Raw genomic sequence first — 16,421 nt, 5'->3', positions numbered from 1 at the left:
GGGGCTGAATAATTTTGCATGCCCAATTTTTCAGTTTTTTATTTGTTAAAAAAGTTTGAAATATCCAATAAATTTCGTTCCACTTCATGATTGTGTCCCACTTGTTGTTGATTCTTCACAAAAAATTACAGTTTTATATCTTTATGTTTGAAGCCTGAAATGTGGCAAAAGGTCGCAAAGTTCAAGGGGGCAGAATACTTTCGCAAGGCACTGTATCTGCAGTGTTTCCCCTTTAACAGTACAGGCATGGGATTAATGGATTTCGTACAAACGCCATAAGCATTGGTGAAACAGGTAAACAGGCTATAGGTCAAATGCAAGCTGCAGGTGAAGCAGCGGATAGAAGCTAACAGAACATCTGGCTGGGACCCAGAGCTGTGGGAGAATATTCGTACATTGATGCTATGGTATCATTTTTTTCACTGCCAAGCAGCAATGAGTCCTGCACACTGTGCTCATGATGAGAAAGCAAACAGTTTGTCGGAAATTACTGAGCAGTTCAAAACGCAGTTTGCACCAACTTGAGCGATTTATTATAATTTTATTATTTGATATATATATTTTATTATATGAATTTTATTATTTTTCTTATATCAGTTTATTTTTTGTAAAGGTTTAGTTCTAACTTATTCAATTGTGAAGCAGTTGGCAGCTTTGACAGTTAACTGTGTGCAATAGCTGCATCTTATTAATACTCTGCTTGTTTTACATGACCTCAACATGGAAATTACCAACCAAAAGTCTTGTGTTGCCTGAGAAATAACCAAACATTTTAGCATGTGTATGCAAAACCTCTATCATCCTCTTGCCATTGTGCCTGAAAAATGTTCTAGGGGAAACGTTAAGCTGAGATATGTATTATTTTTGTATTTTGGATGAATATACAAGGGGTAGTGTTATTTTGATGCCTTAGCTGGTAACAAGGATGCTGGCTTGGAAAACACCTTGCATTTTCTCTATATTATATTACTAAAAAGAAATAATCACTTAATAATCACTTCAAGTTTTGTGTATTATGTGTAACATTACAGTGAATTAGTTCAGACCTTGACTGTCGTTCACACTTGACTGATGTGCCATTTTTGTCACTAATCTGTCTGTTGTGAAAAATCCTTTTTCCAGTGCAACATCCACCAGTGACCTGTTGGCGATGCTGTTGGTGTGTGTGTGTGTGTGTGTGTGTGTGTGTGTGTGTAATGATATGGTATTTTCTGAGTTTAGGTCAGCAGCCATATCAGGACTTTGGACTCTAGGTTTTACATAGCATCAGTTCAGTGGTAAAGCTGTGTGAAAGTGGATTAATTTGACTGTCTCTCTGTAGGACGAGATAAGTTTGTGCAGGATCAAGTCGTGATTTAGTCCAGCGAGGTTTTGTCTGGTTAAATCACATTTTGCACAGACACAAATTGGGCCTTGGGATTGTAATTTTAATTTCCATTGTGATAGTTCTTCTGTCTCCTCCTCCTTCCACCTATTATCTGCTGTTCTTTTTCTGTTTCCCTCTCTCTTTACCATTTCCTCTCTCTCTTTCCCCCTCCCCTCTTTCTCCCTCTGCCTCTCTCTTCTCTATCCCAGCCCATCACTCTCTTCTTTCTGCCCTGGAGGCAGTATTATCAGTGCAGTGCAAGCAGTAAATTGCACCCTTAGTTTCCTGGAGTGGGAGATAGTGGTGCAGGTTTGGAGGTATAGTCATGGGAAGGGGAGAGCTTGTTTTACACACCAGCCAGCGCCTGTTTTGTGTGGAACCCCCCCCAACCCATGTTGAGACATGCTCTAGCATCTGTCTTATCTTTACTCCAACACACTCCCACTGCTAATATAAAGCCTCTGGAGGGACATCGTGAGCAGAATGACCAGCCGTGCAGGACTGGACCTACTTTGAATACATATAGGCATGTGCTATACACATGAAGTGTGGGCAGATTGACTTACAGTCTTAACTCAAATGCATTTTTTTTCGTTGTTGTGGAATCAAAGGGCACAATCACCTGTACTGCATATTGTTCTATATCGCCTCTGCAAAAGCAGAATCAAGTAGAAAAGCATTTTAAAAGGCTTTTTTGAATGTGATGTACAGGTATAGCTGAACACAACTGGGGCTATGACCAGTCTAAGCAATGATGGAGTAAAAATAAAATAACTTGACTGCAAAATTAGGTACGAACAGGTGTTTGCTTTTTCTAGCATTTGTTTCTAGGTATTACACAGATAATACCTTATGTTTCTATGTAATGATGCTATGGATTAATTTTGATTTAACATAATGAGAAAGTGGAGAAGGAACCACCTGTTCCTTTTTTTTCCTTGCCTTGATTTATGGTTTGCACTTAAAAACTGTCAGGTTTAATGTAACCAGTCGCTGAAATCACAAGTGTTTCCAGTTAAGAAACACAGTATTACCTTGTAATATTTTCAGATTTTTATATAAATATTACTCATCCACTGTTACCCAACTTCTTTGTTAGATCAAAATATATCTCCATATTCCAGGGGCAGTGTAGCAGTTTAATCTTGCACTTTCCTAAAGGAAGAGAGAGATTTTAAAAAGAACAGATGATGCACCGGAGCTTGAGATATCCTGACTTTTAGATCATTTCTCATTGGATCATTTCTCATAAGGCACTGTTGCCATGTTATTTTTACTGAAATGTTCTATCCCAATAATACGTTTGTACAGTAAGGTTTAAGCATTAAAGTTTAGTCGGGTCTGTAAATTGACTCAGTAATGTTACAAAGTAATGTCTATCTAAAGTTTGCTAATATAAGCAAGCACTGTCTACCATAATGAAGTTGCAGCAACACAACTTCAATTGAGCAAAGATACATTTGATTGCTTATGAATTAAACCTTGTATTTGTAAGAGGAATGCGTTATTTCTTATAGCTAGAGTTTTATTTTTGGGCTCTTTTTTGGTTTGCCTTTATTTTTGTTATTGGATCACGGAGAGACAAACAGGAAATGAAAGGAGAGAATTAAAGGAGGAGACCTGCAATGCAGATCTGTGACTGGACTCAAACAGCAGACGCCAGGCATATGGGGCGCATGCTCCACTTGGCTAACAGGGCACTCCAATTTGTAGAGTTACATGCTGTTTCTTTAAACAGCACAAATTTAATGTGTATGGCTAATGTAACAAATGTAAATGTAATATTTATTCTCCTTTTAGCTTTGTTTTGATTTTCAGTGCCTGAGAGAAACAGTATTGTGCAAAAGTTGAAGGCACTTGAGATGTTTAGATTCTTATTCATGGTGCAATACAATCAGGGAGGTGATCCCAAAGTCATTCTGCAGTCAGATGAGCCCAACCATAGAGCTAGAGTCAAAAATAATGTCTTCAGTGACAAGAAGAACAAGGAGTCGTGCAGTAGATGGTAAGACCCTGATCATGTTGAGATCAGGGCTCTGTCAGTCAGTCAGTCTGGGATTACATGAAGAGACAGAAGACACTGAGATGGCCTAAATTCACAACAGAACTTTAGCAGGTTCTCCAAAATACTTGTAACCAGCTACTGCCAAGTACCTTGACTTGGTGTTGTTAAAAGACAAAGGGTGTCTGTCCAAATAATAATCTGATCTAGTGTTTTGCTTTTTACTGCAGTGCACGTTATATGAAGTTATTTGATCAATAAAAATGATATGTGGCATTACTTTTGAAAGCATCTTCACCTTAGTATTAGCACCTAAAACCTTTGCCTAGTACTGTTTAATTTGAGCTGCTTATATTCTGCTGTATTTACCAGCTCGTTGCTTACTTATTTTGATGTTTATGTGCAGGGTTTTGGTACAGGGTAATAATTAAATGATTTATGCAGGCTCAGTGTAAACTTAATATAAACCATTTTATATAATATTATATAAAATTATATAATAATATAAACCATTTTAATCTGGATACAGATCAGAAGGAGAACATTTTGGAATATATTTATATATATATAAATGAAACTGAAGGGACTTCAGACTTGGACTCTAACACAAAGACTTGGCTCAGACAGGCATTTTGTGACTCGTGAACATTTCTGGTATAAGGATTTGAAAGGAGGTGCCTGCGATGACCAAAGTCCTGCAAAATTCAGAACTATTTCATTCAGAATAACTGTAGGAAAAAGGGGTAATGATGAGCTAGAGAGAGGGTGCAAAGGGTGACAAAGGTTGACCTGCAGAATTAGGAGAGAATTACAATATAAATGTGTAGCCAGTAACTTTGTAAAGAATCACTTTGGAAATGAGCAGACAAAAAACTACCTACAGAGTTTAGCCTTGAGTGTGGAACAAAGGTGTGAGGAGAGGGAAAAGAGGGTGCTACAGGTGACTAAATGCTTCCTCGACTCAGAGAGCCAGACAATGATGCGTGGCATCAGCGCTTTAGTTGCCTCTTTCTCTTCTTTGCCTCTCACTGCATCACTCATTTCTTCCTGTCTTTTGTACTCCTCCCAGTGGACTGCCTGATCCTGCCATTCCTCTGGTCTTTTTTTTTTTAATCTTGCAGCCAAGGCCTTCAACCACTGTGCTCTGTGAATAGTCTTTGTTAATAGTAAATCTTCTGCAGATTAATTTCAGAATGAGAAAAGGGAATGGGAGAAAGGAAAGAAAGGAAGCAAGTCGAACTAAAAGGCTAAAAGGGATTTTTTTTTCTTTTTATAACGTATTAATGGCCTTTTGGCGCCAGGTGAAAGCAAAAAAAAGGTTATAAGCCTCATTAGCATATGGCAAATTACTCTCTCTTTCTCTCTGTTCTCATAGAAGAATTAGGAAGCCTATTTTATTAGTTGCCCTTTAACTTCCTCTAATGGAGCTTCAGCTTATACAAAATGCCATCTTGGCTTACGTCATTCTTTGATTACAGCTGTGAACCACAGGTGAATCAGTTGCATCTTGCTAGGCCAAAATGTGAGGGAAAATGTAAGCTGGCTAAAATTGGTTATCTTTTATATGATTATAGAACTTTTATAGTTTATCTGAGAGCTTAGGTTTTTGCTGATTTAATGAAGTGCTTCCTAAAAATTGTTGGAGTTGAGTATTGTTATCCTGCACCCAGCTACTGTCCAATAAAAGTCTGTCCTCACAGGTAAAACATTAAAGGGGCACTCCACCAATATTTTAAACATCGAGGTAGTATTCATCCTGTTAACTATGGTAAATGTAGGAGTAGTTTTGGGCTTTTTCCGTGGGGAGTAAAAGTCAGTACATCTCAGTGACACATCTATTGCCAAGTTTGAATTAACCAGTTCCTACAAGTGACACTAGATGGCAACAAAAGCTTATTCTATGTTTCACTGATTTTACATAAAGGTGGACTTAGAGTTTTGCTGTCTTGCTTTCTCTGTTTATTTCTCTCTTATTCTGTTTGTCATTTTGTCTCTATGTACATCAGACACAGTGTTAAGTAAAATTCAATCACTGACAAGCCTGTCAAATGTTGTTTCACAGGTTCTTCATGTTAATCTAATCTCCCCATTCTCTCCCTGTACAATACACTTTCATCTCTCCCATTATCTTTATTGCTTCACAATTAGTGGTAGAGTGTCACAGTGAAGGGGAGTGTTTTTTTTTTTTGTAATATTCAGGTTACTTTAGTCTTCACAGAAGTTGTCACACTCCAAGAGCCGTCGATGTGCTTTGTCTCACCTGTTTATATAGGGATTGCAACAATATCACTGTATTGTTCCACAGGAGATAATTACCTGTAGCCTTATTCAGAATTTGTTCAACCAATTCACTGTGTGAGTTCTTCACTGCCGTCAGTATACACATCATATCTTACGCCATGTTTGAATTTCTTTGCTGGCTTATAAACACTCTTTGTGTGAGTCATAAAATGTAAAAAAAAAAAAAAAAAGAGTAATTGTTATAGCTTTCATTTGTTTAATATTTTAAATAGCAGTGTTTTCATTTATCTGGCTGTAGAGACAAAGGCCACAGAAAATTAAACAAATGAAACTTCATCATTCTCCTTTATTGCTCAGCCCACTCTAAAAGTTATTAGATTGCAGGTTCAACACAAATCTCTATAGAGAGCACAAGGCATATTTAGCAGAGTCCATCAGAAGCATTCTTAGATTAAATACTCAAATGGAGCTAGTCCTGCAGTGTCTATAACTGACCCCTAGTTTCAGAACTGTAGTTGCTCCTACTCTTGCAATCAATCATGGTACTATAAGTGCAGCTCTGCAGGTTTTCAGGTCAGTAGCTTGTACTAAATCCCATAAAACCTATACAGTGCATGGGTTATTGAGGTGGTGTCACGTACGGTACATAGAATTTGCAGGGGTGGTAAGCCCCACCCCCAAATATTATACTTTAAAACATTATTATTTGTAAAGATTTAGTGTAGCAGCTCTTTACTTGAGGGGAGGTGGAGTGCTTCCACTATAAAATGCTCTGAGGCAAAATGTTCACACTCAGCTGGTGAGGAGCAGATAATCTATAGAGAACATAAAGGTACATCATGCTGTATTGAATGTTGGGATGGGGGCTCCATTTTGGAGGTATGTGCTATATTTGCCTGCACACATTCTTGTTTTGTTTGGCTAAAATAGTTGCTAATATTGCTTAGATCTGACTTTACTGACTGTGGTAATTCAAGATGGATAACCTTAGCTGACTATAGCTAACTTGGACTGGACCTAGAGATCCCGTTTATGAGAGTGACAGACTGAAAAATGACTCTGCACCTTGATCTCAGCTCTCGGCTCAGGAGCTAATGCTAGCTAGCAGCTGTTGGCAGGTGATACAAACACTGCTGATGAATCAATTTCTGTCTCGTCTGTGCTCAAACTGAGTACTAAAGTGGACGTTTGTACATAGTTGAAGCATCCATTACCGTATCTATCTGTATGGGATAGTTCAGCACAGAATGACATCTGCTATACATTCTGTACTGTACACGGTTTTTGAGTCATAGCCTATTGTTGTACCATTTAGTTTTATCCTGATTACTTTAATCCAGTTTCTCATTCTATTTTAGTCTATTTTTATTCTACTTTTATTCTATTTATTTCTTAAATGGTATCGCACTCAATACTAGGTGAGAGAGAAACGGTATTTCGATTTTCTGCATGTCCTGCACATATAGTGAATTGACAATAAAAATCTTTGAACCTTGAACATTCTATATAGTCTGTTCATTGATAAAATACTAACAGCATATTCCAGTGTTTTTATTTTTATATTTACTTTTTCTTTAATTTACTCTTGGTTCATCCAAGTGCAGGACATCCATGCTTTCATGTCATTAATTTAAGCTTTGTATGAAAACCAGTGGATATTTCTTATTTGTTTATTTCTTATGTGGTACATGTAGCTTTTTTTATATGGTGAAATGTACATTAAAATCTTATGACACCCTTGACCCATCCTTAAGGCATCCACTGTGGGAACCAGTACTATAACTTATGGACTGTGGGTTTAAACATTTGCACTGGTTTGTCCCTCCAGTGGGCTGTTCAGGGTTTAGGAGGTTTTAATCGATATATATTTAACAAAAGGCACAGTAATAGCTGTATTATTTTAAAAATTCAGCAGCTATGAAACTTTTAAATCCTCACAGTCTGTACTATTTATTGATGAATGTGCCATCCAAGCACATATCTAAAACTGTAGTACAGAATACCTGCTACTTCTTAGGAATAGTGCAATCACTACTCTCCAGCAAAGACCATAAGGCTAAATTCCTAGTGTTTACTTCCCAAATGCTCCAGCAGCACCACTCAAGAGCAAGATAGTGCCAGGATCTCTCCTGTCTGTTTGTCAAGCAGCCCTGCTAGAACAAGCCAGATGTTGGCTCTTATTGGTACTACCCTGCCTCCCTTGTTTATACCTAAGTTCTTGTAATCAGCTGGAGGTTCTGTGCTAATGGAATGACAGTGTTGCCTCTCTTACACACTCAGGAAATTCAGACTTTCTCCATTGGTGTGAGAGAGACAGCTGTGTTCATGCACTCTCTCTCTCTCTCTCTCTCTCTCTCACAAAGTAAAGCAGACTGAGACAGATGAGGGCATGCTTCATTACAGTAGTACATATGAGCTGTTGAATTGCTTGATTATTTTATCATTTGCTCTTCTGACTGCTGCTATTATGCTGTTTAGGTGAGTGAAAAACAGGTCAAATGAGCCGATGTGCTTTGCAAGTTTTGTCTTGAATTCCAATAGATTTACATCATTCAAGCAGTTTAAGGATTGCTACTGGAGGAATTCAAAATACATCTGCTTTGATTTAAATGACTATACTGTACAGGTGTGTACTATACAAAGGCATATCGCGTAGAGAAGCACACTATGAACTCACACACAGCTAATTACATTGCTTATTGAAGAAAAAATGAGCAGAAAAGAGATAAAGGGGAAGGAGATAAGAGTGAAGAGGAAAAGAGAAGATGTAATGAAACAGATTGGCGAACAGGAAAGGAAGACCAGAAAAGAGAGAGAAGGAGACAGAATGTTGGGAAATGAGTGTGCTGTGGACTAGAGGAGACGGCAGGAGTGGAGAAATGGGTAAATGAGGAGGAGGAGGCGGCTGAGGTGCAGATAAGCCTGCAGTTGTATCAGTAATTGTAATCTGCAGGAGCTGACATGGTTCTGCATGTAAAGCTATTATGCTGACGGTGTGCTTAAAAGCCAGCTGCACTGTCAGATAGTTGGTCAGATGAGCCAAGTAAGCAGGAAGACAGACAGGAAGTCCAGTAAATCCTGGTACTCTTTTAAACAGGCCAGACGGATGAAAGGACAGACTTCTATCGGCATTTATTAACTACAGTGTTGCTGCAAAATTGGCCGGTCTTGGCCAAACTCACTGTATACTATCTGTAATTGATAAAAAGTCATATTTTCTTATAAGAGGCGAGTGTGCTATACTGTGGTTCACTGAAGCAGTTTAAGGGTAGGACAGTGTCAATATTCCTCACTGGATAGGGGTGTACATTTTATTAGGGCAAACATCAACAGTTCTTGACTAATTTGAAGTGGAAGGTCTGTTCATCTTGATCTGTTCTTAAAATGCTCAACTCTCACAAAGAAAGCTCATCCCTACTGCCAGTCCAAAGTAACACCAGCTTGGTGTGATCGTGAAAGTCAGTCATGATTGCTATAATATGGTGGTGGACTGTGTTAAGTGGCAATGGTTTTCCAAAGAACTCCTGAGCCCATGTGGCTATATTCATCCCAGTAGCATGAGTGTTTCTCATGCAGTGGCTCCTAAAGGCTCAAAGGTCACACACATTCATCAGTGGTTTTTGTCCTGGGCCTTTACGCACTGATATTTCCCTGGATTCCCTGAATCTTTTCAGACTACTGTGTACTGTAGATGGTGAAAGACCTAAATTGTTTGCAGTCTTGCCTTGAGAAATATTCTTTTTGAACTGACTCCGGGGATCCATATGATACCTCTTGTTAAACCAGCAAATTGTGCAGATTTATTTACTGTAGTTTTAAAAAAAAGGCAAATGCAATGCAACATTATAAATTACATACTGTGCATGCTTTAACAAGAACTCCGTTTGGTAGTACCCATGCATGCACACTTAACGTACTGAACTCCCTCTGTTATTGCTGTTTGCTTGACCACTGAAACTACATTAGACCACATCTCAAAATTGTATAGGAATTGCTGTGTATTAAAGCAATATTTGATGTCATGACAACAAATGAAAACATCTGACGGAGCAGTCGGTGTAAAAGGATTACAACTATAGATTGAGGAGATGAGACGGAAGAGGAGAAGTGCCAGTATTGTCCAATTGCTTCCACTGTGTAGCTAGCTGCCTAGCTATAATTATCAGTCAGATTATTATTGAGTGCTAATTTATTGGCTCGCTGGGAGCTATGTGTTAAATAAACGAGGCAGAGTAAATAAAGAGAGGGGGGAAAGAGGGAATGGGAGAGCAGGCTGCTGCTATCAGATGGCAGCGCAGCACACACACTGCTCACAGGGGAAGAGTGAGATGTGTGAGTGTATATTTGTACATGCCTGTCCCAGTCATACTCACAAGCCCGAGCATTAGTGTTCCATGTCCATGTGGTGTGTTGATGATCCATTGGACTGTTAACATTGGTGTGCTTCCCTCGGATGCTCTCTTCATGTGTTCCCACTTTACTGGATCAGGGAGTTGGCCCTCCATAGATGATACCACTGTGGCGCCTATCCGGCAGACACACTTACTAACAACTCAGCCAGCCGCCATCTGTTGTCCCTACAGTGCAGCCTCAAAATTGTATGATGTTGCTGTTGTGGAGCAGAGCTGTAGTACTGTAAGAATATGTTCCTCTTTAAATTATAACAAGAGAGAATAAGGTTGATTGATTCTCTATGTTTTGGTTATTTTCGGCAAATCCCATACAGAGACTAAAACCAACAATAAATTTTGTGTACTCACCACAATATCTGTGAATCCAGAACCTGGATTTACTTATTCATCCATGCCGTAGACCTCCATTGTTGTCCAAAAACTTTTATAAACACTCCAGTGAACCACAATGCTGCACTGGGTGACATGTTTCTTCCTAAAGAAATACATGGGGTGTATCTTTTGTTACAAACAAGTTCAAGCACTAAAAATGGCCGTTACTTTTCTACAGCCTCTGAAACTTGCAACAGGAGAAGCTAGCATGGTTAGTGCCATGGCTTTATGGCTTATAAACTGGCTACACTGGGCCTGAGTACATCCCTGTGCAACTGGATACTGGACTTTCTTACAAGCAGACCTCAAATTTTGCGGGTAGGGAATTGCACACCATTTCACTGAGCACCAGTTCTCCACAGGGATGTGTCCTCAGTCCCCTATTATACACGCTGATGACACGACTGCTGTGCAGCATTTGCACAAACCACATAATAAAGTACGCATGATAGTGGTGGGTCTCATTCGGGATGGGGAGGAGAAGGCTTAGAGAGAGGAGGTGAAGCAGAGTTGGAGCAGTAACAACAATCTGGTCCTGATTGTTGAAAAAAAAAAACCAAAGAGATAATAATTGACTTCAGGAAAAAAAAAGCAACAACCCACACACACCCTTATCTACTTCAGTGGCACAGCTTTGGAGATTGTTCAACACACAAAGTTCCTGGGAGTCCAGGTTGCTGACAGCCTAACCTGGTCCCTGCACACCACCTCTCTTACCAAAGAGCTCATCAGCATCTGCATTTCTTGTGGCGGCTGAAGAGGGCAAATCTCAGCCCATCTGTCCTCTCTACCTTCTGTAGAGGCACCATAGTGTTCTGACCAGTGGCATCTCTCTAGTGTTTACTAAAAACCTTTTTCTTTGTCTTTTAGATTTGACCTTTCTGGGGCGCTGTGGTTTCGTGGTTACTTGCCTTAGTCTAGACCTAACACGAAGTTGCTTAGGGTTACAGTTAGACACATCAGTGCTGGATATGGCAGCGTCACTCAGCCTTGTAGCCAATTTTGTCCCCTGGCCACTTGCAACACTGCAATGCAAAAACACCCTATATAAACATTCTTTTCTAAAGCCCGTTTTCTCATCCTCCAGCACCCCCCTTCTCAACAAATGTTGGGAACATTTGCTGCTACGTTTTAACCCTGATGGATATTTTTAGCCCACTAGAGAAAGTATTGGTTTGTAAGGTTGGCAGTGTCCATGTGTTGATGAGTTTGCTGTTTGCCTGGGTTGGACCACCTTGGTCTGGTTGGTGTGCATGTAAAGGTTCAACTCTGTGGCACTGCTATTGGAGCCTTTAGATTATCAGGCATGTTTCCACCTAGTTCTAAAATATTAGCTCCAGTTAACTAAACTACATTGCAACCACAGGGGACGTGTCTAAACGATGCTGCTAGATATAAATTTTGCTGAAAGATATTTCCTCGTGTTCTCACTTGCTCACTCTTTCCTGCTCTGTTTTTGTTTTGTCTCACTTTGTCATGTTCTGTTTCCCAGTACTTGGTCAGTCTTATTTGTCCCGTTGTTTTATCTCGTTTCCACCTCACTCGATGTTACTCGGCTTTTCTCTCATACATTTATAAAATTTTCCTCTGTTTCCAGCTTCTCGATAGATCCATCAAACTTCTACTTATGTTCCTAATTGATTTGTATTCAGAAGGTGCCTGGAGCAGGAAGGATATATGATAATACGTTTGTAAGCTCATGGTTAGCAGCTGTTGCATTAAATTATGCACCTTGTTAATAACTGAGGTTATCTTTTCTGCACTTGAATTGTCTTTCCTTTTCTTTGCTTTTTCTCAACCAGATCTTTTGATTGTTTTTGTTTCAGTCATTTAGGATATATTTTGAAGTTTTCAAGTGCCAAGTGAGAACAAATGTCCCGTGTGACAAACAGCATTGCAACATGCTTTACAAAGTGAACAAAGTGTGCACTCTGTTTTGGGGTGAAACTGGTAATGGAATAGTCCTAAAATGACCTGGGTGTGTCTGTTAGATTTGTTCATCATTCTTAAAGATTAGTGGTAAAATAGTCTATTTCTTCTAAAGCCAGTACACTGCTGTACCATTACTAGACGAACTCGGCACAGACTTCAATTAATAGGCTTTTTATTCCTTAACCTTCTGTTTTGAGACTGTTTTTGACTTCGGGGTCAGACTGGGTATTGAACATACGCACCTCTTTGTTACGGTTTTGTTTCATATCTGTCGCACTGTCAAAAGCTGGCGTTGAATTCCTGCCAAGATTTTTATTCCTATGCAGTTAAGTGTACATGTTTGCTGATTTAAGTCAGAATTTTAGATTTTTTTTTTACCAAAGTGTTTTGTTTAGGAAACATGTAACTCTTGAGAAGTTTGGCTTTCTTTATGAAATCAACTAAAACAAACAACAACGAGTCTCCAACCATACTAGTGGCTTTGTGACACTGTGCAGTGAGTGGAGTTTTGAGCTTGATGCTAATGTCCATATGCTAAACTTCTCACAATGCTGACATGTTGATGCTAAGCAGATATTTTTACCATTTTGACATTTGTTAATCAGCACTAAACACAAAGTGCAACTGAGGTTGATGCCATTAGCCATAAACCCAGAAATGGCCAAATTGAAAAATTTGACCTAATGGTGGTGCTAGGTGAAAAGTTAGTTTTCACAAAACATCCTGAGTGTGATATGGAAATCTGTACAAAATTTAATGTCAACTTATTCAATATTTGTCAGGACATCTTAGTAAGATCCCAAAATGGCACTAAAGGTAAAGTCACCATAATCAGTCAGGTTCATTGTCTTTGTACCATGAATCTCTGTACAAAATGTCATGGCACTCATCTGATTTTACAGTACCTAGCCATATAGTCAGACCGTCATTTGGGGGGCTATTGATAGTTTCATTTACAATAAGACATCAGTCCATCACCTCCTACATCAGCCACTGCTACATTAAGTATGTTTCATGACGTCAAGGCTCGTCAGATTAACACAGTTACCTGCAGAATGACCTGTTCATCTTACCCAAGTCATTTACTTAAGGTACTAGGAATGCGAGCTTATGTGGATTTGCCTGGCCATCAGTGTGCTGGATGATGTCGCATTATGTTGTGACACCAGATGAGCTAAGTGCAACTATTTAGCCACATGACCCGCTGTCTATTTTGCTGGAGCTTTCTGCTTTGGAACCCCCTCTGTGCCATCTCAAAGATAGAGTGAAATAAATGACACAAAATGTTTGTTTCACACAGTGCTAACAATGGTCAAAACACAGTCTAATATAGTAAGAGTGAATTACAGATGCACCCATTGATGCACATTTGTACAGGCTAACCAAATGAAAGACACACACAAACAGACAATTCCAGGTATCCCAAAAGAGAGACAGACTAAACAGACATCAGCATATAAGCCCCACCTATCTGCTGCATGCATGCGTGTGCGGTGCGGTGTGGTGTGTGTAATGTCACGCTTAGCTGGCTGTTATCTTCTGCAGACTTGCAGGTCCCTGGAGGGACACCACAGGAGTCATCAGATTCACTTGCAGTTTTTTTTTTCTCTGACAGAAAATTAAAACAAGACCAACACAGAGAGAGACAGATAGGAAAGAGAGAGAGCTGTCTTTTTTTTTTTTTATTAAATCCATTCTGTTTTTACTTGATCCCAGCCAAACTGATACTTGTCTAACATATAAAGTTAACACACACACTATTTCAGTCCCTATTTTCACCCGCATTAACATGCACCAGCTGCAGCTTTGCAAATGACAGGAGAAGTCTCCCTAACATCAGAAGCCCTCTCCCTCTTTTGCTCTCCTCAGTTAAGGTCTGTTTATGAAACACAGACGATCGGCTCTGATTTGATTTGGCGTTCAGCAGCCCTGATAATTATGATGAATCCTTCTCCCTCAGAAAGCGTGCGCATGTGTGCATGTAGGCTTTTTTTTATTTTTTATTTATACAGATGCTGATTTTTCAGTGCCACAGTGCTGTTAGTCAGACCTAGAACAATAGTGCTTTAAAAATATTGATTGGCATTAATTTGCTGGGTTTACCAGATGTGTAATATTTATTACATTATGGTAGTTCAAATAGTGTCTGTCAGCCTGTCAGTCTCAGTGACAGTTTGTAGTTATACCTTCTACATGTTGAGTTTTCCAATGTGACAGTGTGCCCATCTGGCACTAAGACAAGCTTTAAGAACTTCATGTGCTGAAGTACTTTTGTAGTAGGTTACAATAAGTTTGCCTCTTATTTATACTTTAATACTGTAAGTTTTGGCACAGAAAAACAAGTTTGTAGTCGGAAGAAAGCTCTTCTGAAGTGACGGCGCTCTTTGTGTAGCAAAAGGTTTATACAGGGTAAATGCCATTTTGTTTTACAATGCACAAGTGCTGCACTTTTATAACATATTCTCAACTAGCTGCTTTTGAAACTCCCTCAGTAGCCATGTTTGGCTAGTGAAGATTGACGAAGAAAAGCTGAATAAACATATTGTAAGTAGTTTTCAAATAGTTGAATGTGTCATAGTTTTAGAGTAAGACAAAGTAAAATCCTGTTTTTGAGCTGCCAAATTCACATTTTACAGAAATACACATAGCAAAGATTTTACATAAATTTAACAATTATATGTTGTGTTCCAAGTCTTTTGTGTTTTTACACCCACTTTTTCTGAAGCACAGAATTTGACATCAGTATGTTGTTACAGATTATATTGATGTATTGATAACATCTAGTCAAAAAGGTGTGTTTTCTATTACTTCACTTGGATATTTGTGCTTCACTGTGCAGAATAATATACAGTATGTGCAGTTAGAAGGCTGTTTTCACATTCATCGACTGAAATCTCAGTTGAAGAAGAGTAGCAAGATTTATTTAAATCTAGTCTGGAAGCCAGTCAGAGTCACATACAGCTCACACAAGTGAGATGTGGACCTTGAACCCTCCAGAGCACATACAAAAATATTTGTATATTTACCGATGAGTTTTTCAGTAAGAAAGAAGTAGATGTAATTTTAAGATATGATCATTTAAAACAATATTTTCTTGTCTTAACCCATGTCTAGAAAGGATCTTTAACATTTTGTAAAGTTCTGTACAATGCTATCAGCTAAAAGACTGTATACTATTTCACACTATAAGCTATACGATGCTTATAGTGCTAAGGAGTATGTCCAAACCAAACATGGTTGCCATGGCTGCACCATCCGTCATCAGATGGAAATATTCAGGACATAAAATGAATATGAAATATGAATATGTAAATGTGGACTGCCACTGTCTATGGTGAAATAGCTAATTAGATGGATTTATTACATTTGAGTTAGATTGTAATTTTTATGTGATTCATTCATAGTTGTGACAAAAGAATACAGATCAACTGATATGGCAACTTGACAGTTCTTTTATTGCTTAGGCCCAGATACTGCATTCCGTCTCAAATCAAAAATAGTTTAGTTCAGTAAGCCCAGGATTTCTTGGGAAATTGAATACATTTTTCTAGTTATGAACACAACACATTCTGATCAAATCTGTGATAAATTGTAAGAGTTTCATGTTTAACTACAATGAAATGAATAATCATTTAACCTGCCTAATCCAAATACCGTGCTGTGATTGAGCTGTATTTTTTTTACTGAGCTGTATTTTTTTTTTTATTGTTTTTGCTTCTTTTTCCCTCCTTTGATCTTTCTTTACTAACCCTGCTTTGTTTCTCTACCTTCTTTGCTCTTTCTGTTTCCCACCCTTTCTAGTCGGCAGATGAAATAGAAGTAATGGTAAGATTTGCTGCAGTCTTCAGATTCCTTCTGTTCTGTCCAGTTCATCTTTTCAAGCTGGTTTCCAACTATTGTAATATTTTATTTCCTCGTTGTCCTCCTGGACAGGCCGAGGGCCAGTTTAAAAAGTAGAATCATTATTGTGCTGAATAGAATTCCATCCATCCATTTTCTTCCGCTTATCCGGGACCGGGTCGCGGGGGCAGCAGTCTAAGCAAAGATGCCCAGACTTCCCTCTCTCCAGACACTTCCTCCAGCTCCTCCGGGGGAA

At 38.8% G+C, this 16,421-nt stretch overlaps 1 protein-coding gene across 6 annotated transcripts in view; it reads left to right on the top strand.

Annotated features, from left to right (window-relative positions):
* LOC109967203 (MICOS complex subunit mic25a-like) overlaps window positions 1–16,421 on the top strand; it is a 95,427-nt gene that overhangs the window by 28,556 nt on the left and 50,450 nt on the right. For 5 of the 6 annotated variants that reach the window (XM_020612607.1, XM_020612606.1, XM_020612610.1 and 2 more), the window contains exon 5: window positions 16,127–16,150. The exons of the other annotated variant lie outside the window; for it this stretch is intronic. In XM_020612607.1, the coding sequence (XP_020468263.1) occupies window positions 16,127–16,150 (24 nt within the window). The remainder of the gene's footprint in view (window positions 1–16,126; window positions 16,151–16,421) is intronic. 6 annotated transcript variants of the gene reach the window in all.

The sequence above is a fragment of the Monopterus albus genome, unplaced genomic scaffold (genome assembly GCF_001952655.1).
Source record: "Monopterus albus unplaced genomic scaffold, M_albus_1.0 scaffold126.1, whole genome shotgun sequence".
Classification (NCBI taxonomy): domain Eukaryota; kingdom Metazoa; phylum Chordata; class Actinopteri; order Synbranchiformes; family Synbranchidae; genus Monopterus; species Monopterus albus.
The sequence above is the reverse complement of the archived record's forward strand: the minus strand, read 5'-3'. Positions and strand labels throughout refer to the sequence as shown.